This window comes from Lithobates pipiens, unplaced genomic scaffold, assembly GCF_037356315.1.
Source record: "Lithobates pipiens isolate NorthernLeopardFrog02 unplaced genomic scaffold, aLitPip1_a1.2 Scaffold_25, whole genome shotgun sequence".
NCBI classification, from domain to species: Eukaryota; Metazoa; Chordata; class Amphibia; order Anura; family Ranidae; genus Lithobates; species Lithobates pipiens.
In genome coordinates this window covers 26,091,391-26,115,264 of record NW_027507787.1, presented here as the reverse complement: position 1 = coordinate 26,115,264, position 23,874 = coordinate 26,091,391, and the positions used below count along the sequence as shown (strand labels likewise).

Here is a 23,874-nt window from a genome sequence, read left to right as displayed (position 1 = left end):
TTGTATGAAAAAAATTATAAAAATTTTGTTTGGGTACAGTGTTGCATGACTGAGTAACTGGCATTGAAAGTGTGAGAGCGCTGAAAGCTAAAAATTGGTCTGGTAAGGAAGCTGTATAAATGCCCTGTATTGAAGTGGTTAAGTAAGGGAGTAGACAAACACCTGACTTGTGCCGCTACTCCCTCCCTGTTAGGATCCTCAGAAGAGGAAAAATAAGTATCTTCCAATATTTGGGAAGATCTACCTGATTCCACAGCCTCCTGCACCTCAACAAAAGGGCCCTGAGGACTAGATGGGAATCTGCTATGTTTAGTCCTACTATGGAGAGACATCATAGCAATAATCTTTTAAATGGTAGAAGAAAAAACACGTTTGTATGAAATACACAGGGACAGAATTGTTCTACCCTTGACTGGCCATATACCTCTCAGTGGAGGACGACATTCTTTTGGAAGGATTTTTTTAGTTTGTTGTATACCATAAACCCCTTAGAGGAGTTCCTGGTCCCTTTGTCACTCATAGCTTACAGTACAAAGCATAGGCACTACCAGCAAAAGAATCTAACACTTGCTAGGCTATAATACAGTACAAACTGCTATTAATCCTAGCTGTGCAGTACAGTGTTGTCAAAAAAGAAAATGCCTGTGTCACCAAACCTGACCAGCAACCACTCTGCTCTGTCCCTCCATCGGCAGGCAGCAGCTTCTGCCACAGGGCTTTAAAATACTTCCTGCACGTGTGGCTGGCATCTGAGACCTTTAGCCATACACTGCCCCCCCCCACCCCACCCGCGTGGGGAATACGGCGCCCCCACCTTCCTCATTAAAAAATAAATAAATATAGATAAGTCTCCCGCGCGAGCGTCCTGCATCATGGCGGGTGGGGGTAAATCCTCGGCTTCAGCGAGCACCTGCGGCCTGCCAAAAACATTCTTTTTTTTTTTTACAAAAACAGCTGGAGGAATAAATCAGAAAAAAACACCAATCTGGGGGCCCAGGAAGTGATCAGACCCCCCTTTCTCTTTCTTGAGGGTCCGAGCTGGCTTAGAAGGAGAGGAGAGTGGAGCTTCTGCTGTTTCCAGACTGTCTGCTCCCTCACGCCAACTAATGCTGTTTAGCGACTATCTGCCATCTATGAGGTAACCGCTCCACCTGTAGCTTGACCGTTTGCATAATGGAGGTTATCCTTTACACTGTGGATTAATTCCTCCCAGATACTTCCTGATGGCTTGACCGCGGTGATCTGACGGACAGCTGAGTGATATGAGTGGCATGTTACTGGCATACCCAGAGTCTATATCTATACGACGCTATAGACTGTTGGCGGCTGATGTGTGTGTCTTCCGTCAGGACAAGACCTATGGAATTACACTATGCAATATAGATCCCCCATTCTTTACACTGCTGGAGGGGTGACATATTGATATATTCTGTGGAAGCGTGGGGTAACTGCCTCTCTATTTTCATATCAGCAGACTATACACTCTCCATTTATTAGACTGCCTTTTTGTTCCATACCTGCTATACCAGCTATAGACTTGCACAATGCAAATATTTGATAAGCGATCATTTGGGAAGTGAACATATATTTTCCCTCCTGCTGGATCTCTATGGCCTAACAACATATTCCACATTATGGTTTGGTGCGGTTAATAAGGAGACCATGAGAAAGTGCTAGGTCTTATACCCGGTTTAGGAAATTTTCATAAGAGTGCAATATCGGGGCTAGAAGGAAGTGTGTGTGTGTGTGTGTGTGTGTGTGTGTGTGTGTGTGTGTGTGTGTGTGTGTGTGTGTGTGTGTTGACAACAGCGTATTGAAATTGTTCTTAGTACACAACGTTGTTTTGTTTGTCTTATTTTTGTCTACAGCTTTCATGTTTTGATTCTAATTGACTATGTGGTATTGTGAAGAAAAGGATCTCACAGGTGGAGGGATGTGATACACCTGAGGGATTTCCTTTTTTAGATGTCTGTGCATTTTTTTCAATAAAGTTTACTTTTTGATGACCAAAATATATTATTTTGTTGCTCTCTTTTCCCGCTGTGAGCAGTCGTGAGCCCGCTATGGTCTCATTCCCTTTTTTCTGTCTAAGCATATTGATTCTGTTTCATGGGAAGGAGCCCGTCACAATGACGTATTCATTCTTTGATCTTTCTGATAGACTAGCGAGTGGATTCATGTGCATTTTTTATTTATATTACCATGTCGGAGCACAAACCAAGCCATGAAGTCCAAGGAATTGTCTGTAGACATCCGAGATAGGATTGTATCGAAGCACAGATCTGGGGGAAGGGTACAGAAAAATTTCTCCTGGACTCCACCAACCATCTTTGGGCAGACCATCTCCCCAAAAGACCAAGACCAAGGCCAAGAGCCTTGGGATTATTTTAGACTCACAATTGTCAATGGATGCACAAATAGGAGCAGTAGTCGGTGGATCTCACCACCTGCTTCGCAGACTCATCCCTTTTATCCCAAAGAATGATAAAGCAGTGGTAGTGGGAACAATCATTAATTCCCGACTGGACTATGCAAACTCTCTTTACATAGGATTACCACAATATCAACTTGCGTGTTTAAAGCTGATCCAAAACACGGCGGCAAGGCTGATAACAGGAAAAAAACCATGGGAACCAATCTCTCCTTCCCTGGGGAGCCTACATGGGCTAACCGTAAAAAAAAAAAAAAAAAAATCGGATCACATTCAAAACCCTCTGCCTCACCCACAAATGCGTGCATAGAGAAGCTCCGCAATACCTAGCTGAGAAAATACATCATTACACACCACACCGCAGTCTTCGATCAGCCAACAAAAACCTCCTCCTCCTCGTGCCAAAAGCCCGGTACAAATCTAAGGGGGATCGGAGATTCGCTGTCCAAGGACCACGGCTATGGAATGCTCTACCAATCAACATCCGCCTGGAAGAAAACCACCTGGCTTTTAGGAAAAGACTCAAGACCTTCCTCTTCTAGCTGATGACCAAACCTCGTCACAGCAGCGCCTTGAGGCGATTTAGTTCGCGTTGTGCGCTATACAAATATTTCATTCATTCATTCATTCAAAAAAGGGCAGGTTACCTCACATAACACTGGCCTTCTCCAGGCACTGACAAAGGGAGTGAGTCCAGACCTTAAAGCGGGGTTCCACCCTAAAGTGGAACTTCCGCTGATCGGAACCCTCCCCCCCTCCGGTGTCACAATTGGCACCTTTCAGGGGGGAGGGGGGGTGGAGATACCTGTCAAAGACAGGCATTTACACCCACTTCCGGGCATAGACTCCCGTGGGAGTCTACGCCATTTCCTGTCCTGCCGTGCTGTCTGCTGGGGGACACACGGGTCTCAGAGACAGCGCGGACAATTCCTACTGGGCTGCGCGACTCGCGCATGCGCAGTAGGGAACCGGGAAGTGAAGCCGATTCGCATCACTTCCTGATTCCCTCACCTAGAATGGTGGCGGCAGCAGCCGAGAGCCGAGCGATCGATCGGCCTCGGCATCGCTGGAACGCGGGACAGGTGAGTGACCGTTTATTAAAAGTCAGCAGCTGTAGTATTTATAGCTGCTGGCTTTTAATATTTTTTTTGTAGGTGGAAACCCTCTTTAAATTGTTTGTAACGGCAATTTTTTTCTTTTCAAATAACCTTGTCATACTTACCTGCTCCGTGCAGGGAATTTGCACAGAGCAGCTCAGATCCTCCTCTTCTCACGTCCCACACTAGCGCTATGGGCCCCACGCCCCTGCCGAGTGCATGCTCACTCCTGAGTGTCGCTCGCTGTGTCCATAAGACACAGAGAGGGCGACTCATACCCACCCCCTATGCCCTTCTCACAGGATATGATTAACAGCAGAGGAAGCCCATGGCTCCTGCACCCCAGGCAATGAGGAGAAAGAGACCCCGGAGACCCACTGCTCTCATGCACAATTGCTGGATCGAGATCAGGCTCAGGTATGTATTAGGGGCTGAGGGGGAGCAGAACACTGAAGGTTTTTTACCTTCATGCATGAAGGTAAAAAACCTTCAGCCTTTACAACCACTTTAACGTGCCCATAAAGAGGAAGAGACGGAGGGGGGCAAACATTTTAACAGGTAAAGTGCAACCAAAATGTCATTTTAATGCAATTAAACTTATGGAAGCTTAATTCTGATACAAACTTGTATGTGTCAAAAGTGCATTGTGCGAACTACAGAAATAGGACATTTCTATTAAAACCATAGCCAAGAACTTACCAGGGTACTGCCTAAATATTCGTGGTCGTTGCTGACTGGCAAAGCGAAAATAAGATGACATAGGACGTTTTGGGGGTTCCTTTGGTGGATCAGCTGTTGGTAAGTCATATAACACTGGATTTTTCGAGAACCACCTTGCTGTCGTACACTGCACAGCTGATAAAGCACTGGGAAGACTGTTGCACCTGGAAGGAAGTGAGGACTAAGTTACAAATGTACCTTTGACTCCAGGGCTCAACTGGTCATGTTTTCTAGGGGTGAGCAAAAAGCACATACTCATCCAATCTTTTAGAAAATGGTGCTCCCCCACAGTCCAGTGGTGGACTGTTCCTGGTCTAAAGAGCCTGCTCTAGGCGTGATGATGTCCGGAACAGTCCATTATTCAAGACCACTGGAGCAGGGGGGGGGGGGGGGGGGGGGGTAACAGGCCAGTCTTGTGCTGGGAGGATCAAGGATCGGGTAAGCATATTTTCTCTCCTCTAGAAAAAAACGACCATATAGAACAATGGCATACTGGTTATGCGAAAGATTGAACAAGTGAAACTAGTTACATATTAACCAGACCCTGGAAAAAGGTGAGTGAGTATCTATAATGACAGACTTTCCAAAGAAATTATATTTTCAGTTTTCAGTAGGCAACACAAATCTATATGGTATATTCACTTCCAATGAATCCACAAAACTGCGAATAATGGAATTCTAATCATTTTACAGCATAACAAAATACAGTGGCAAGAAAAAGTATGTAAACCTGCAATTAATGGGCTTTCCGCAGTAAGGAGTCATAATATGTGATTAAACCCTCATATAAGTCACAATAGACAAACACAATAGAGCCATTAAGTAAAGCTGCTGTGTAACTTTTCTGGATTTAATCCCTCATTAAGTATTTGCAACACTTTTGGTTCCGACAGTGACACTTGCACCAAATTTAGGTAGTTCTACAAAGTGTCACTTTTTTATTGTGGTGCCATGAATGTGCCAAATTCAATACAACATACCTTAAGATCATATTTACTGAACGTGGAGCTATTTAAAGGATGAATTCACCTTTAGAAACAGGTTACATGTTCTCACTCCTGCAGCCACTACCTCTAGTGACAGCAAGTGGATGGGGATCTTCTCTCTCTCTTTTTTTTTTTTATTATTAAAAAAAAAAAAGAAAAGAATGCCTACCCTGCCACATCATTTATTCACAGACTTCTGTGGATGAGAAACTACAGGTACCAATAACCTTTGCTGGTGTCGGCTTGTAGTTCTCAATGAACTACCATGGCGTTGTTGAGAAGTCTGGTAGTTCATTGTCTACAACACAATTGCGCTATGTGAGAAATTCATGAACAATCAAAAACGTGTAAATAAAATGAATAGAGTCCAAAGTGAAAATGTATCAAGTCCACAAGTGTTCAAAGTGTATCCAATCCAAACTACAAATGTGTATTGCTTGAAATGACACGGTTGTGTTATGTGAAATGTTCATAAACAAAACATAGGCATGAATAAAATTAATAAATGCAAAGTGAAACAATACATCAAATCCACAGATGTATTCAAAGCTAGGTGGATAAAAAGCATGGCAGAATGGCACTGGTGGGCAAAAGGGCATACAGGTACGTTCCCTTTAAGAAGCGGTGCCATGTGAGCGCCCTTCACCGCCCTCTAGAGTTTAACCCCTTCACTGGCAGTGTCATTTACACAGTAATCAATGCATTTTTATAGCACCGATCACTGTATAAATGACAATGGTCCCAAAATAGTGTCAAAAGTTTCCGATCTGTCTGCCATAATGTTGCAGTCCCAATGAAAATTGAAGATCGGGAAAGGGATATCACCGCTCCAGGTAGGTCAGACAGGTAAAAAAAAAAAAAAAAACACCTCTCCTCCAGTTTAGAAGCTCAGGTGCTGGCAACGCATATAGCAACCTAAAATTGGAAGAAGTTTTTTTACCAATAAAAAAAAAAAAAAAAAAAAAAAAAAAAAGCTATAAAACTATCCCCTATTTTGTAGACACTGTAAATTTTGCGCAAACCAATCAATATACGGTGATTGCAAATTTTTTTTTCACCAAAAATATGTAGAATAATACATATCAGCCTAAACTGAGGAAAAAAAAATAGTTCTTTTATATATTTTTGGGGGAGATTTATTATAGCAAAAAGTTAAAAATACTGTTTTTTTAATGCGTTTTTTTTTCAAAATCCTCGCTCTTTTTCTTGTTTATTGCACAAAAAATAAAGACTGCAGAGGCGATCAAATACCACCAAAAGAAAGCTCTATTTGTGGGGGGGAAAAAAAAGGACATCAATTTTGTTTGAGTACAACATTGCATGACCGCTCAATTGTCAGTTAAAGCAATGCAGTGCTGAATTGCAAAAAGTGTCTTGGTCAGGAAGGGGGGTAAATCCTTCAGGGGCTTAAAAACAGGTTACCTGTAAAATCATTTTCTTTGATGTACATCAGGGGACACAGAGCCATAGTAGTTACCATGGGGGTTAATAGGCCACCAATAGGTGATGGACACTGGCACACCCTAAGACTAGAAGTGCAGTCCCTATATAAACCCTCCCATTACTGGGAGTACCTCAGTATTGTAGCCAAGGAATACAAGTTCATACCATTAGGGAGGGACCTCTGTGTTCCCTGATGTACATCAAAGAAAAAGATTTGACAGGTAAGCCGTATTAAAAATCCTGTTTTCTTTTCATACATCAGGGGACGCAGAGCCATAGATGTCCCATAGCAATGGCAGCTGAAGGGAGGGAGACACAACAAAAAAGTATGGCAAAAAAGAGGCTAGAGGACTCATACTGCAGCCTGCAATACACTGCGCCCAAAGGCAATATCCTCATGAACATCAATTTGATAAAATATGGTAAATGTATGAACTGAAGACCAAGTTGTGGCCGTACACATCTGAGCCATAGAGGCCTGTTGATGCACCGCCCAAGATTCACTGATCGCCCTGGTTGAGTGTGCTTTAACATAAAAAGGAGGAATTTTCTTCTTTAAGCCGTAAGCTTGAACAATCACTTGACGAATCCATTTGGAAATAATAGGATTTTTGCACTCACCGTAAAATCCTTTTCTCTGTAATTCACCAACCGACACAGCTCCTCTCTGTAACTAAATGGGTTGTATAGCCTGCCATTAGGAGAAACTAGGCAAAATTGTTACACAATACACTGAACTTTAATCCCGCCCCGGGCTATCAACCCTCCTCCTGCTGCTAGCAGCTTCAGTACGTCAACAAGCAGTACAACGTAGAAAAAAGGAAGGGTGGGTGCTGTGTCAGTCGGTGAATTACAGAGAAAGGGATTTTACGGTGAGTACAAAAATCTTATTTTTTCTATATTCACCGACCGACACAGCACCTCTCTGTAACTAAATGGGACATCCGCAAGCAGTGCCAAACGAGGGGTGGGAAAAAAACAGCATTAAAAACTTTTCATCCACCATGGCAAGTGGGAACTAGTGAAACTAAGCTCGCAAAAAAACAGCAGTGTGTGGAAACTCCACCATAAAACCGGGCATCCTCAACAGGAGTGATCCCCCAGATCGTAACATTGCGGAAGTAATGCAACAGTGCATTAACGAAACAGTACTGTGTTTTTATTTTTAAAAAACAGGAAAAAAAAAACAATAGCAACTACACGGCCGCCTGCAAAACTTTGCGGTCAAAACCAGCATCAGCCGATGTACTGACGTCTACCTTGTAAAACGTATGGACAGATGACCAGGTCGCCACCTTACATACCTGAGCGACAGACGCTTGGTGTCGGAAGGCCCAAGACGTTCCGATTGCTCTTGTAGAGTAGGCCGTGACTGGAAAGGGAGGCACCTGTCCCTTCAATGCATAGGCTTGGACTACAATCTGTCTGATCCACCTGGAAATGGTGGCTGACGAGACCGCCATGCCCTTCTTAGAAACAGTCACCGAAACAAACAGTGAGTCTGACTTCCGAAAGGAAGCTGTGACAGACAAGTACACCTTCACAGCCCTAACCACATTGAGAGCGTGAAGGGCCACCCCCTTGGGGTTCTTCGGCTTAGGACACAATAATGGCAATACAATGTCCTCATTGATATGAAAGGCCGAGACCACCTTAGGTAGAAAGGACGGTTGCGGACGCAACACCACCTTATCCCTGTGGATGACCAGATAAGGCGACTTGCAGGACAAGGCCGCCAGTTCCGAAACCGTCCTGGCCGATTTGATGGCCACTAGAAAGACCACCTTCTGTGAAAGGGTCAACAGAGGAATCTCCCTGATATTCTCAAACGGCGGCTTCTGAAGCACCGACAACACCAGGTTCAAGGGTCTACAATAGCGCACCCCCTGAACAAAAGTACTCACTAATGAGTGAGACGCTAGGGGGTCGCTGAAAAAAGACAGCCAAAGCTGAAATTTGCCCCTTGATGGTGTTCAACACCTTGCTGAAGAAACAGCAGGATCCTGGAAATAGAGAAGGAGCACGGATGCCACCCTTTGTCCTCACACATGGAGATATAGGCCTTCCAAGTACGATGGTATATGTTCCTGGAAGATTTCCGCGCCCTCAGCATAGTTGGAATCACCGAGTCCGACAGACCCCGGTTCCTCAATACCTGGCTTTCAACAGCCAGGCCGTTAAAGCCAGAGATGGTAAAGCAGGGGGAAAGATTGGACCTTGGGATAGGAGGTCCTCCCGCAATGGCAGTCGCCAGGGAGCGTCTGGCACCAGGTCTGCGTACCAGGCCCGCTGAGGCCAATCTGCGGCAATCAGGATTACCGGAATCCCCTCGGCTTCCACTCTGCGCAGCAGACGTGGCAACAGTTTTAGCGGAGGAAAGGCGTAGATCAGTTGGTACTGATCCCCCGGAGCCAACAGCGCATCTGACGCGTCTGCCCACTGATCTCTTGTCCTGGACACGAATCTCGATACCTTCCGATTGAGATGGGAGGCCAGTAGATCCACATTGGTGTGCTCCACCTCAGGCACTGCAGCCCAAACACCTCCAGATGCAATGCCCACTCTCCTGGGTCCAGCACCTGTTGACTCAGAGGTCGAATGATCTATTCAGCTTCCTTCCCGTCCCTACGCGTGACATCACATGACTTCATCAGGGGATCAACCCCTGATGAAGTCACGTGATGTCACGCGTAGGGACGGGAAGGAAGGTGACTGTGGATGCACTTTCTGCTGATTACTAGAAAAAGGCTTTTTCTATCTATTAATGTGTGAGTACCCTGTGTATGAAAATTTTTAATAAATGCTATTTGTGAAATACTACACTATGGTATTCCCTCTCTATTAACCTATTGGGTCCTATGGAGCAATAAGAATAAAATTTAAAGGAGAAGGTGACCGAATTTACCAGGAGAGAAGACATATAAAGAAATCTATATACCTCTATGCAAATCCCTCCTTGCTATAGGTAAGGGGCCACTGCCCACTAAAGTGTGATCACAGCGGGATTAAGCACTGGGAGATCCACACCTCAGTTGAATTTGCACAAGTTTGCACAAAGCACTTGCACTTAAAGGAGACTGTTGTTGATTTATGGACTTGAATATTTATATATTTTTCTTTTTTTCTTTTTGATGGATTTCAATATGTATATTTAATCTATAGAGGCCGGATTCATTCTGATATAACGTATGTTACAGCCGGCTCTGTAGTGCGTTTACTACTATATATTTTTTGTTTAATTCTAAATTTTATTTCCATGTGATCAGGAGAGGGTACCCTCTTTTTGGTCTAGGTATACTCTTTCTTATTTTCTTGTATATCATTTGTTTATTATTAGGGTGGTTCACTTATATCACCTCTGGAGAGTGTTTACTTATTTGCACATTTATAAGACGCACTTGGCACTTTATGATCAATTCACAGTTTTTTGGCTTTGCACTCAATTGAAGCAGTTGCGTTTCCGTGGAGGTTTTCAATTGACTCTGTAGTGCGTTTACTTTTTTTTTGCATTTTCTCTGCACTTTATCAAAATAGTAATTTTTTAAGAGACTGTTTTTAGTTACTTACCTTTGTTCACTTGATTTTCATTTATTTGGATTCTATCACCTCTGTGGTGTGTTTATTTTAGTTAATGTAGCACTTTGCACTTTTTGATATTATTCAGTAGACATTTATATATATATTTTTATATTACACTATTGATTTATGTAACTAGGCATTATACTTATCACCCTCGGAGGGTTATTTAATATAGGGGCAGCGCAATACCAACATATCTGTAGTTTCATATTAAGTGGATAAAGTGATCCATTCCGGTAGTAGCAGCAGCCCCTGACATTTGATAGATCACCAGTGGTAGCGCAGGAATAAAACACTATCATTTAGAAGAGAAAACCTCCTGTGTGACATATATAGGGACTGAAGTGTCCAGCGCAGCTGCAACAGTCTCCCCCTGACGGCTCAATCTGACCGGCCGCATCACTCTCAGAGGAGGATGACATTCCTTTGGAAATGGATTTCACTTGTTGTGAAACCATTGACCCTTTAGAACCCTTAGAAGAGTTCCTGGTCCCTCTTCCACTCATAGCCTGAAGCACAAAAGCAGATGCACTACCAAAAAGAATGTACACTGCTAGGTTATAGTCCAGCGCTATAAGCTGCTATTAATACCTAGCCTGGTAAAGGTTAGCCCCGCCCTGATTATGCCCCCCCCCCCCCCGTTTTCAAAAGAAAGTGTTTTCCCGCACCAGAGGCAGACTTCAGGCACCCAGCAAACAGGTGACATGGCGGCGGGGGTTAAAACCACCGCTGAGCGGCCGCGCAAGATTTTTTTTTTTTTTTTAGAAAAGAATGCTTTCTACTTACAATTCCCCCGAAGGGGTTAATTTCAACATGGGGGTGCAGGTGGAGAGACCAGTCCCCCCTTTCTTACCGGAGGGTCTGACTGCTTTTGGCCACAGGAGGAGGAGGAAATGATGGCTCCTGACACAGCACTGTTTCCAGCATAAGGCAGTGAGTGCTCAATACAGTCCCCAGTGGTGACATATAGGCATGACAACATTCTAAACTTAAACTTAAAAGGAGAATCTCGTAAGAAAATCCAAAGATATTTCTTAGAAGTGTCCACTTACCTTCCCGCCGCAAGGTTTTCTGAGATAAAGCCAATCTTCACCCTTCACGGTGGGCTCCAAAACCTTCAGGAACAGGGGAACCTAGAGGCTACCCACAATCCTGGACCTGCAACAGCACCCTGCCAGTAAAAACTTTATGGCCTTACCACCAAAAAGTACTGGATCCCAGGGTCCAGCTCTCTAAAAAGAGAAGCATTCGCAAGCAAAACCTAATTTCTTCGGACACAAGGCCCAGCTACCATTCCTTAGGACCATTAAAGGGCACTCTGAACGGATCCAGCCAGCATGGCTAGCCCCAGCAAGGTTTGCTTCCAGTGGAGCTCAGCACATCTTTACTCATGACCAACACCTTAGACACTGGCAAAAAACCTGAGGTACTCCCGGTAATGGGAGGGGTTATATGGGGAGTGCACTTCTGGTCTTAGGGCATGCCAATGTCCATCACCTATTTGTGGCCTATTAACCTACATAGTAACCATTATGGCTCTGTGTCCCCTTATGTATGAAAAGAAAAGGCATACCTGTAGGTACTAGAAATATCTCCTAAACCTGCACGGTTTAGGAGATATTTACCATATACGCTTTGGCCATCATCAGCGCATGGACACTAAAGAAATGGCATGATCATGCTGTTCTTTAGAGCCCTTGCCATGACCGTCAGCTTCCGCACAAAAGGGACTTCACACGACTCTGGCCAGTCACAGAGCCAGAGTCCACAGCCCCGGAAGAAAGAGGAGTGAAGATGGATGCGGCCACCAGCGGGGACATTGTGGGCTTCGATGCATACTAGCCCAATATTCTTTTACTTTGCCAGAGAATAAAAAGGAAGTAAAACCAATCAGGGTTTACTTCCTCTTTAGGAGGCAAATCCTTCCAGGGCTGAAGTGGTTAAATCAAGCCTTTTTACTAGTGATTTAAATCATGGATTTAAATTGTGTTTTTAATCGACTTGATTTAAATCAAATCCACCATGATTCAAATTGTATCCAGTCCAATCTGCTCAAACAATGGTGTCCAAAAATGTTACAATAACAGAATGTTATCCGTGGGCAACAGTACGCCACATCAAACTGGAACTATGGAATTCTCATCATGTAGGTCTGCCTTCCATTGTGTCTTTGTCAGTGTGTATCTACTTGCCCGTATGAGCAGACAGATACACTGACAAGTCTGCAGGAGTCCTGCATGGCAACCGTGATGGGTGCAATGCTTTTCAAGCTCCAAGTAAAAAAAAAAAAAAAAAAAAAAAGAATTAAACATTTTATTACCTGAAAACTGATGAGCATGCATATATTATATATATATTTTTTTTAAGTGAACTTAGGCTCGGTTCACACAGGGGCGACACGACTTCAGGATGACTTTGTGAGGCAACTTGGAGACGACTTGAACACGACTTTTAGACACGACCTGGGGCGACTTACAAGTCGCCCCAGGCCAGGCGACTTTTGCCGTGGCCAATGAGCCTTGAATGGGGAACTGCACGCCAAATTTCTGAAAAAAATTTGGCGTGGGTTCCCCCTCCGAGAGCATGCCAGGCCCTTAGGTCTGGTATGGATTCCAAGGGGAACCCCCTACGCCGAAAAAAACGGCGTGGGGGTCCCCTCAGATCCACACCAGACCCTTATCCGAGCACGCTACCCGGCCGGCCAGGAAAGGGGGTGGGGACGAGCGGGCGCTCCCCCTCCTGAGCCGTACCAGGCCGCGTGCCCTCAACATGGGGGGGTGCCTTGGGGAGGGGGGGGGGGCGTACGGCCCCCCACCCTAAAGCACCTTGTCCCCATGTTGATGAGGACAAGGGCCTCTTCCCGACAACCCTGGCCGTTGGTTGTCGGGGTCTGCGGGCGGGGGGCTTATCGGAATCCGGGAGCCCCCTTTAATAAGGGGGAACCCGGATACCGGCCCCCCACCCTATGTGAATGAGTATGGGGTTTCTTCCTCGCCGCCGTCCTCTTCTTCCGACTTCGGGGGTCTTGTCCCCCTCTTCAGTTCTTCTGCCGGGCCACCGCGCCTTCTTATAGCTCTTTTACAGGTGGTGGCCCGGTCTTCTATCGCCATCGCCTTCCGTTCTTCTTCTTCTCCTGGAGATGTTGACTCGACGCTCTCTCCGGCCGCAATGCCAGGGACGCGCTACGCGGCGACTTATATAAGGACAAGGGGCGGGGTCATCGGTTGATGTCACATGGCGACAGTCCTAGCATCCTCCGGGACTGTGACATAGTAAGGGGGAGGGGTCACCATGTGACATCAACCCCATGTGACATCAACCGATGACCCCGCCCCTTGTCCCTATATAAGTCGTTGCGCAGCACGCCCCTGGCATTGCGGCCGGAGAGAGCGTCGAGTCAACATCTCCAGGAGAAGAAGAAGAACGGAAGGCGGCGGCGGCAACAGAAGACCGGGATAAGCAGGCGCGGTGGCCCGGCAGAAGAACCGAAGAGGGGGACAAGACCCCCGAAGTCGGAAGAAGAGGGCGGCGGCGAGGAAGAAAGCCGGGCTCCTCCGCTAGTAAAAGAGCTACAAGAAGATAGCGGAGGAGTCCGGCGAGAAGACCCCCCGAAGACGGAAGACCCCCGGAGCTGTGCAATAAACTATTTTATCTTGTGTGTTGTGTTTTTTTTGTACTTTATTTTACAGGTGAATGGGTAGGGGTACATTGTACCCCATACTCATTCACATAGGGTGGGGGGGCCGGTATCCGGGGGCCCCCTTATTAAAGGGGGCTCCCGGATTCAGATAAGTCCCCCGCCCGCAGACCCTGACAACCAATGGCCAGGGTTGTCGGGAAGAGGCCCTTGTCCTCATCAACATGGGGACAAGGTGCTTTGGGGTGGGGGGGCCGCACGCCCCCCCTCCCCCAAGGCACCCCCCCATGTTGAGGGCACGCGGCCTGGTACGGCTCAGGAGGGGGGGGGGCGCCCGCTCGTCCCCACCCCCTTTCCTGGCCGGCCGGGTAGCGTGCTCGGATAAGGGTCTGGTGTGGATCTGGGGGGACCCCCACGCCGTTTTTTTTCGGCGTAGGGGGTTCCCCTTGGAATCCATACCAGACCTAAGGGCCTGGTATGCTCTCGGAGGGGGAACCCACGCCAAATTTTTTTCAGAAATTTGGCATGCAGTTCCCTCTTGAGAGCTAATAATTCTGTTAAAGTTGCCTCCGTATAGACAGAGATCCGCGACTTGGAGGCGACCTCCATTGAAATCAATGGGTACAAGTCGCCTACAAGTCGGATTCAAGTAGTACAGGAACTTCTTTTGAAGTCGGAGTGACTGTCAGTAGCGTGCATTAAGACGGCTCTCATTCACATACATTGATTTTTAAATGTTGTCCGACCTGAGGCGACTAGGGGCGACCTGAAGTCGGATCGCAGTCGCCCCTGTGTGAACCGAGCCTTAGCCTTTAAAATCAACTCTTTTGGCTTACAAAGAGAAAAACTTGCTCAGAAACATTTTGCAAAAGGGTATCTCATGAGTTCTTAAAGTGGCACAACGTGAAAAAGGTAAGTGAACCCTTGGATTTAATAGCTGTTGAACCTCCTTTAGCAGCAATGACTTCAAACAAGTACTTTTGGTAGCTTTGGATCAGACCTGCACAACATCGTGGAGGAATTTCTGACCATTACTCTAAGGCTAGATTCACACCTATGCATTTTTAGTGCTTTTTGCATTTTGCAGATTTGCACTACAGAACGTGCTCCATAGGAAACCATGTTAAATGGACTGTAGTGCAAAATGCAAAAAGCACTAAAAATGCATAGGTGTGAATCCAGCCTAAGGCCACGTTCACACTGAGGCGTTTTACAGGCACTTTTTCCCTAAAGTAAAAAAAAAATAGCGCCTTAAGAGCGCATGTAAACTGCCTCTTCTGCAACCCTGATGCTTTTACACTGGAACGGTGTGCTTGTAGGACAGGAAAAAAAGTCCTCCCAGCAGCATCTTTGGGGCGTTGCGGGAGCACTGCATTTAGCGCTTTTAACCCTTTTTCAGCCTCTAGCGGGGGTTAAAAGCGGCCGCTAGTGGCCGAAACATTGCTGCTAAAACTACAATAAAGCACCGCTAAGATTAGCGGCGCTTTACAGTGGAAGAGGACAGAGGGATTCAGTTCCAGCGGGAGGTCAGCAGAGGGATTCAGTTCCAGGGGGAGGTCAGAAGAGGTGGACAGAGGGATTCAGTTCCAGGGGGGAAGTCAGCGGAGGACAGAGGGATTCAGTTCCGGGGGGGGGGATAGTGGAGGAGGACAGAGAGATTCAGTTCCGGGGGGGGAATAGTGGAGGAGGACAGAGGGATTCAGTTCCGGGGGGGGGGAATAGTGGAGGAGGACAGAGGGATTCAGTTCCGGGGGGGATAGTGGAGGACGACAGAGAGATTCAGTTCCAGGGGGAGGACAGTGGAAGTGGACAGAGGGATTTCGTTCCAGGGGGAGTAGAGCAGAAGAGCACAGAGGGATTCAGTTCCAGGTGGAGGTCAGCGGAGGACAGAGGGATTCAGTTTCTGAGGGAGGTCAGCGGAGGACAGACAGAGGGATTTAGTTCCAGAGGGAGGTCAGTGGAGGACAGAGGGATTTAGTTCCAGGGGGAGGACAGCAGAGGACAGAGGGATTCGGTTCCAGGGGGAGGGTAGCAGAGGACAGAGGGATTCGGTTCCAGGGGGAGGGTAGCAGAGGACAGAGGGATTCGGTTCCAGGGGGAGGGTAGCAGAGGACAGAGGGATTCGGTTCCAGGGGGAGGGTAGCAGAGGACAGAGGGATTCGGTTCCAGGGGGAGGGTAGCAGAGGACAGAGGGATTCGGTTCCAGGGGGAGGGTAGCAGAGGACAGAGGGATTCGGTTCCAGGGGGAGGGTAGCAGAGGACAGAGGGATTCGGTTCCAGGGGGAGGGTAGCAGAGGACAGAGGGATTCGGTTCCAGGGGGAGGGTAGCAGAGGACAGAGGGATTCGGTTCCAGGGGGAGGGTAGCAGAGGACAGAGGGATTCGATTCCAGGGGGAGGGTAGCAGAGGACAGATGGATTTGGTTCCGGGGGAGGGCAGCAGAGGACAGAGGGATTCAGTTCCGTGGGGAGGGCAGCAGAAGACAGAGGAATTCAGTTCAGGGGGAGGGCAGAGGGATTTGGTTCCAGGGGGAGGGCAGCAGAGGAATTTGGTTTTGGGGGGGGGGGGGGGCAGCAGAAGAGGACAGAGGGATTTGGTTCCAGGGGAAGGACAACAGAGGACAGAAGGATTCAGTTCCAGGGGAAGGACAACAGAGGACAGAGGGATTCAGTTCCAAAGGGAGGATAGCGTAGGACAGAAAGATTCAGTTCCAGGACAGCGGAGAAGAGAGGGATTCGGCTCCGGGGGAGGACAGAGGGATGTGGTTCCAGGGGGAGGGCAGCAGAGGGTGGAGGGATTCTGTTTTAGGGGGAGGACAGTGGAGGATGGATGATTTGGTTCCAAGGGGAGGACAGAGGGATATGGCTCCAGGGGAGGACAGAGGGATTCGGTTCTGGGGGGGGGGGGGGGGGGGGACAGAGGGATTCGGTTCCGGGGGGGGGGGGGGGAGGACAGAGGGATTCGGTTCCGGGGGGGAGGACAGAGGGATTCGGTTCCGGGGGGGGAGGACAGAGGGATTCGGTTCCGGGGGGGAGGACAGAGGGATTCGGTTCCGGGGGGGAGGACAGAGGGATTCGGTTCCGGGGGGGGGGAGACAGAGGGATTCGGTTCCGGGGGGGGGAGACAGAGGGATTCGGTTCCGGGGGGGGAAGACAGAGGGATTCGGTTCCGGGGGGGGAAGACAGAGGGATTCGGTTCCGGGGGGGGGGGGGGGGGGAAGACAGAGGGATTCGGTTCCGGGGGGGGGGGGAAGACAGAGGGATTCGGTTCCGGGGGGGGGAAGACAGAGGGATTCGGTTCCGGGGGGGGGGAAGACAGAGGGATTCGGTTCCGGGGGGGGGAAGACAGAGGGATTCGGTTCCGGGGGGGGAAGACAGAGGGATTCGGTTCCGGGGGGGGGGGGGGGGGGGGGAGACAGAGGGATTCGGTTCCGGGGGGGGAAGACAGAGGGATTCGGTTCCGGGGGGGGAAGACAGAGGGATTCGGTTCCGGGGGGGGAAGACAGAGGGATTCGGTTCCGGGGGGGGAAGACAGAGGGATTCGGTTCCGGGGGGGGAAGACAGAGGGATTCGGTTCCGGGGGGGGAAGACAGAGGGATTCGGTTCCGGGGGGGGAAGACAGAGGGATTCGGTTCCGGGGGGGGAAGACAGAGGGATTCGGTTCCGGGGGGGAAGACAGAGGGATTCGGTTCCGGGGGGGAAGACAGAGGGATTCGGTTCCGGGGGGGAAGACAGAGGGATTCGGTTCCGGGGGGAAGACAGAGGGATTCGGTTCCGGGGGGGGGGAAGACAGAGGGATTCGGTTCCGGGGGGGGGGGAAGACAGAGGATTCGGTTCCGGGGGGGGGGGGACAGAGGGATTCGGTTCCGGGGGGGGAGACAGAGGGATTCGGTTCCGGGGGGGGGGGGGGAGACAGAGGGATTCGGTTCTGGGGGGGGAGACAGAGGGATTCGGTTCCGGGGGGGGGGGAGACAGACGGATTCGGTTCGGGGGGGGGAGACAGACGGATTCGGTTCGGGGGGGGGGGGGGGAGGCAGAGGGATTCGGTTCCGGGGGGGAAGACAGAGGGATTCGGTTCCGGGGGGGGAAGACAGAGGGATTCGGTTCCGGGGGGGGGAAGACAGAGGGATTCGGTTCGGGGGGGGGGGGAGACAGAGGGATTCGGTTCCGGGGGGGGGGAAGACAGAGGGATTCGGTTCCGGGGGGGGAGACAGAGGGATTCGGTTCCGGGGGGGGGGGGAGACAGAGGGATTCGGTTCCGGGGGGGGGGAGACAGAGGGATTCGGTTCCGGGGGGGGGGGGACAGAGGGATTCGGTTCCGGGGGGGGGAAGACAGAGGGATTCGGTTCGGGGGGGGGGGGGAGACAGAGGGATTCGGTTCCGGGGGGGGGGGGGGGAAGACAGAGGGATTCGGTTCCGGGGGGGGAGACAGAGGGATTCGGTTCCGGGGGGGGGGGGAGACAGAGGGATTCGGTTCCGGGGGGGGGGAGACAGAGGGATTCGGTTCCGGGGGGGGGGAGACAGAGGGATTCGGTTCCGGGGGGGGGGGGAGACAGAGGGATTCGGTTCCGGGGGGGGGGGGGGACAGAGGGATTCGGTTCCGGGGGGGGAGACAGAGGGATTCGGTTCCGAGGGGGGGGGGGGAGACAGAGGGATTCGGTTCCGGGGGGGGGGGGGAGACAGAGGGATTCGGTTCCGGGGGGGGAGACAGAGGGATTCGGTTCCGGGGGGGGGGAGACAGAGGGATTCGGTTCCGGGGGGGAGACAGAGGGATTCGGTTCCGGGGGGGGAAGACAGAGGGATTCGGTTCCGGGGGGGGGGGGGGGGGAAGACAGAGGGATTCGGTTCCGGGGGGGGGGAAGACAGAGGGATTCGGTTCCGGGGGGGGGAAGACAGAGGGATTCGGTTCCGGGGGGGGGGGAAGACAGAGGGATTCGGTTCCGGGGGGGGAAGACAGAGGGATTCGGTTCCGGGGGGGGAAGACAGAGGGATTCGGTTCCGGGGGGGGGGGGAAGACAGAGGGATTCGGTTCCAGGGGGGGGGAAGACAGAGGGATTCGGTTCCGGGGGGGGGAAGACAGAGGGATTCGGTTCCGGGGGGGGGGAAGACAGAGGGATTCGGTTCCGGGGGGGGGAAGACAGAGGGATTCGGTTCCGGGGGGGGAAGACAGAGGGATTCGGTTCCGGGGGGGGAAGACAGAGGGATTCGGTTCCGGGGGGGAAGACAGAGGGATTCGGTTCCGGGGGGGAAGACAGAGGGATTCGGTTCCGGGGGGGAAGACAGAGGGATTCGGTTCCGGGGGGAAGACAGAGGGATTCGGTTCCGGGGGGGGGGGAAGACAGAGGATTCGGTTCCGGGGGGGGGGGGAGACAGAGGGATTCGGTTCCGGGGGGGGAGACAGAGGGATTCGGTTCCGGGGGGGGGGGGGGGGGGAGACAGAGGGATTCGGTTCTGGGGGGGGAGACAGAGGGATTCGGTTCCGGGGGGGGGGGAGACAGACGGATTCGGTTCGGGGGGGGGAGACAGACGGATTCGGTTCGGGGGGGGGGGGAGGCAGAGGGATTCGGTTCCGGGGGGGAAGACAGAGGGATTCGGTTCCGGGGGGGGAAGACAGAGGGATTCGGTTCCGGGGGGGGGGGGAAGACAGAGGGATTCGGTTCGGGGGGGGGGGGGGGGGGGGAGACAGAGGGATTCGGTTCCGGGGGGGGGGGGGGGGGGGGGAGACAGAGGGATTCGGTTCCGGGGGGGGGGGGGAAGACAGAGGGATTCGGTTCCGGGGGGGGAGACAGAGGGATTCGGTTCCGGGGGGGGGGGAGACAGAGGGATTCGGTTCCGGGGGGGGGAGACAGAGGGATTCGGTTCCGGGGGGGGGGGGGGGACAGAGGGATTCGGTTCCGGGGGGGGAGACAGAGGGATTCGGTTCCGGGGGGGGGGGGGAGACAGAGGGATTCGGTTCCGGGGGGGGAGACAGAGGGATTCGGTTCCGGGGGGGGGGAGACAGAGGGATTCGGTTCTGGGGGGGGAGACAGAGGGATTCGGTTCCGGGGGGGGGGGGGAGACAGAGGGATTCGGTTCTTGGGGGGGGGAGACAGAGGGATTCGGTTCTGGGGGGGGGGGGAGACAGAGGGATTCGGTTCCGGGGGGGGGGGAGACAGAGGGATTCGGTTCCGGGGAGGGGGGGCAGAGGGATTCGGTTCCGGGGGGAAGACAGAGGGATTCGGTTCCGGGGGGGAAGACAGAGGGATTCGGTTCCGGGGGGAAGACAGAGGGATTCGGTTCCGGGGGGAAGACAGAGGGATTCGGTTCCGGGGGGAAGACAGAGGGATTCGGTTCCGGGGGGGAAGACAGAGGGATTCGGTTCCGGGGGGGGGGAAGACAGAGGGATTCGGTTCCGGGGGGGAAGACAGAGGGATTCGGTTCCGGGGGGGGAAGACAGAGGGATTCGGTTCCGGGGGGGGAAGACAGAGGGATTCGGTTCCGGGGGGGAAGACAGAGGGATTCGGTTCCGGGGGGGAAGACAGAGGGATTCGGTTCCGGGGGGGAAGACAGAGGGATTCGGTTCCGGGGGGAAGACAGAGGGATTCGGTTCCGGGGGGGGGGAAGACAGAGGGATTCGGTTCCGGGGGGGGGGGAAGACAGAGGATTCGGTTCCGGGGGGGGGGGGACAGAGGGATTCGGTTCCGGGGGGGGAGACAGAGGGATTCGGTTCGGGGGGGGGGGGGGGAGACAGAGGGATTCGGTTCTGGGGGGGAGACAGAGGGATTCGGTTCCGGGGGGGGGGGAGACAGACGGATTCGGTTCGGGGGGGGGAGACAGACGGATTCGGTTCGGGGGGGGGGGGGAGGCAGAGGGATTCGGTTCCGGGGGGGAAGACAGAGGGATTCGGTTCCGGGGGGGGAAGACAGAGGGATTCGGTTCCGGGGGGGGGGAAGACAGAGGGATTCGGTTCGGGGGGGGAGACAGAGGGAATCGGTTCCGGGGGGGGGAAGACAGAGGGATTCGGTTCCGGGGGGGAGACAGAGGGATTCGGTTCCGGGGGGGGGGGGAGACAGAGGGATTCGGTTCCGGGGGGGGGGAGACAGAGGGATTCGGTTCCGGGGGGGGGGGGGACAGAGGGATTCGGTTCCGGGGGGGGGAAGACAGAGGGATTCGGTTCGGGGGGGGGGGGGGGGGGGGAGACAGAGGGATTCGGTTCCGGGGGGGGGGGGGGGGAAGACAGAGGGATTCGGTTCCGGGGGGGGAGACAGAGGGATTCGGTTCCGGGGGGGGGGGGAGACAGAGGGATTCGGTTTCCGGGGGGGGGAGACAGAGGGATTCGGTTCCGGGGGGGGGGGGGAGACAGAGGGATTCGGTTCCGGGGGGGGGGGAGACAGAGGGATTCGGTTCCGGGGGGGGGGGGGGACAGAGGGATTCGGTTCCGGGGGGGGAGACAGAGGGATTCGGTTCCGAGGGGGGGGGGGGGAGACAGAGGGATTCGGTTCCGGGGGGGGGGGGAGACAGAGGGATTCGGTTCCGGGGGGGGAGACAGAGGGATTCGGTTCCGGGGGGGGGAGACAGAGGGATTCGGTTCCGGGGGGAGACAGAGGGATTCGGTTCCGGGGGGGGAAGACAGAGGGATTCGGTTCCGGGGGGGGGGGGGGGGAAGACAGAGGGATTCGGTTCCGGGGGGGGGGGGAAGACAGAGGGATTCGGTTCCGGGGGGGGGAAGACAGAGGGATTCGGTTCCGGGGGGGGGGAAGACAGAGGGATTCGGTTCCGGGGGGGGAAGACAGAGGGATTCGGTTCCGGGGGGGGAAGACAGAGGGATTCGGTTCCGGGGGGGGGGGGGGGGAAGACAGAGGGATTCGGTTCCGGGGGGGGGGAAGACAGAGGGATTCGGTTCCGGGGGGGGAAGACAGAGGGATTCGGTTCCGGGGGGGGGGAAGACAGAGGGATTCGGTTCCGGGGGGGGGAAGACAGAGGGATTCGGTTCCGGGGGGGGAAGACAGAGGGATTCGGTTCCGGGGGGGAAGACAGAGGGATTCGGTTCCGGGGGGGAAGACAGAGGGATTCGGTTCCGGGGGGGAAGACAGAGGGATTCGGTTCCGGGGGGAAGACAGAGGGATTCGGTTCCGGGGGGGAAGACAGAGGGATTCGGTTCCGGGGGGAAGACAGAGGGATTCGGTTCCGGGGGGGGGGGGAAGACAGAGGATTCGGTTCCGGGGGGGGGGAGACAGAGGGATTCGGTTCCGGGGGGGGAGACAGAGGGATTCGGTTCCGGGGGGGGGGGGGGGAGACAGAGGGATTCGGTTCTGGGGGGGAGACAGAGGGATTCGGTTCCGGGGGGGGGGAGACAGACGGATTCGGTCGGGGGGGGGAGACAGACGGATTCGGTTCGGGGGGGGGGGAGGCAGAGGGATTCGGTTCCGGGGGGGAAGACAGAGGGATTCGGTTCCGGGGGGGGAAGACAGAGGGATTCGGTTCCGGGGGGGGGGAAGACAGAGGGATTCGGTTCGGGGGGGGGGGGGGGGGGAGACAGAGGGATTCGGTTCCGGGGGGGGGGGGGGAAGACAGAGGGATTCGGTTCCGGGGGGGGAGACAGAGGGATTCGGTTCCGGGGGGGGGGGGAGACAGAGGGATTCGGTTCCGGGGGGGGGGAGACAGAGGGATTCGGTTCCGGGGGGGGGGGGGGGGGACAGAGGGATTCGGTTCCGGGGGGGAGACAGAGGGATTCGGTTCCGGGGGGGGGGGGAGACAGAGGGATTCGGTTCCGGGGGGGGAGACAGAGGGATTCGGTTCCGGGGGGGGGAGACAGAGGGATTCGGTTCTGGGGGGGGGAGACAGAGGGATTCGGTTCCGGGGGGGGGGGGGGAGACAGAGGGATTCGGTTCTGGGGGGGGGAGACAGAGGGATTCGGTTCTGGGGGGGGGGGAGACAGAGGGATTCGGTTCCGGGGGGGGGGGAGACAGAGGGATTCGGTTCCGGGGAGGGGGGCAGAGGGATTCGGTTCCGGGGGGGAAGACAGAGGGATTCGGTTCCGGGGGGGAAGACAGAGGGATTCGGTTCCGGGGGGAAGACAGAGGGATTCGGTTCCGGGGGGAAGACAGAGGGATTCGGTTCCGGGGGGAAGACAGAGGGATTCGGTTCCGGGGGGGGAAGACAGAGGGATTCGGTTCCGGGGGGGGGGAAGACAGAGGGATTCGGTTCCGGGGGGGGGAAGACAGAGGGATTCGGTCCGGGGGGGGGGAAGACAGAGGGATTCCGGTTCCGGGGGGGGGGGAAGACAGAGGGATTCGGTTCCGGGGGGGGGAAGACAGAGGGATTCGGTTCCGGGGGGGGGAAGACAGAGGGATTCGGTTCCGGGGGGGGGGGGAGAAGACAGAGGGATTCGGTTCCGGGGGGGGGGAAGACAGAGGGATTCGGTTCCGGGGGGGAGACAGAGGGATTCGGTTCTGGGGGGGGGGAAGACAGAGGGATTCGGTTCCGGGGGGGGGGGGAGACAGAGGGATTCGGTTCCGGGGGGGGGGAGACAGAGGGATTTGATTGGAGAGGGAGAGCAGGGCTCTATGTATTTCCTGCAGAGGGTGGAAGTAATAATGATTTGGCCAAGCCATGCACATAGTACTAGTAGTGGGCTGAGCCCCAGCATGGCTGGAAAACACATTGTGTGTGCCAGCCGGGTTCCCGCAGGGAATGCTGGGTCTTCAAGTTCCACAGCCAGGAGCTAGGGAGAAGTACTTATCACCCACAGCCTTCCCCTCCCCCCACATGTAACACCTTGCAGCCTGTGAACAGCTGAGCCCGACCAACGACTTGGCAATCACCCCGACACCTCTAGACAGCAGGGACACCATGTCTGCTGCACGATCTTCCAGTCCCGCTCATCCGCAAGGCACGCCGGGCTTGTTGTCTACGTCACTTCCTCTAGTGTTCTGCCTAGTTACGTGTTTTCTTGTTATCGCCCTACTGCTTGTCTTGTGCACTTGACCGTAACAATCTCGTCT

At 53.1% G+C, this 23,874-nt stretch overlaps 1 protein-coding gene across 1 annotated transcript in view; it reads right to left on the bottom strand.

Moving 5' to 3' along the window:
* TFAM (transcription factor A, mitochondrial) overlaps positions 1-23,866 on the bottom strand; it is a 102,829-nt gene extending 78,963 nt beyond the window's left edge. The window contains exons 1-2 of the mRNA XM_077454165.1: positions 23,648-23,866; positions 4,228-4,412 (exon numbers count right to left, since the gene is read on the bottom strand). Of these exons, the coding sequence (XP_077310291.1) occupies positions 4,228-4,412; positions 23,648-23,724 (262 nt within the window). The 5' untranslated portion in view covers positions 23,725-23,866. The remainder of the gene's footprint in view (positions 1-4,227; positions 4,413-23,647) is intronic.
* Positions 23,867-23,874: the final 8 nt, after the last annotated feature.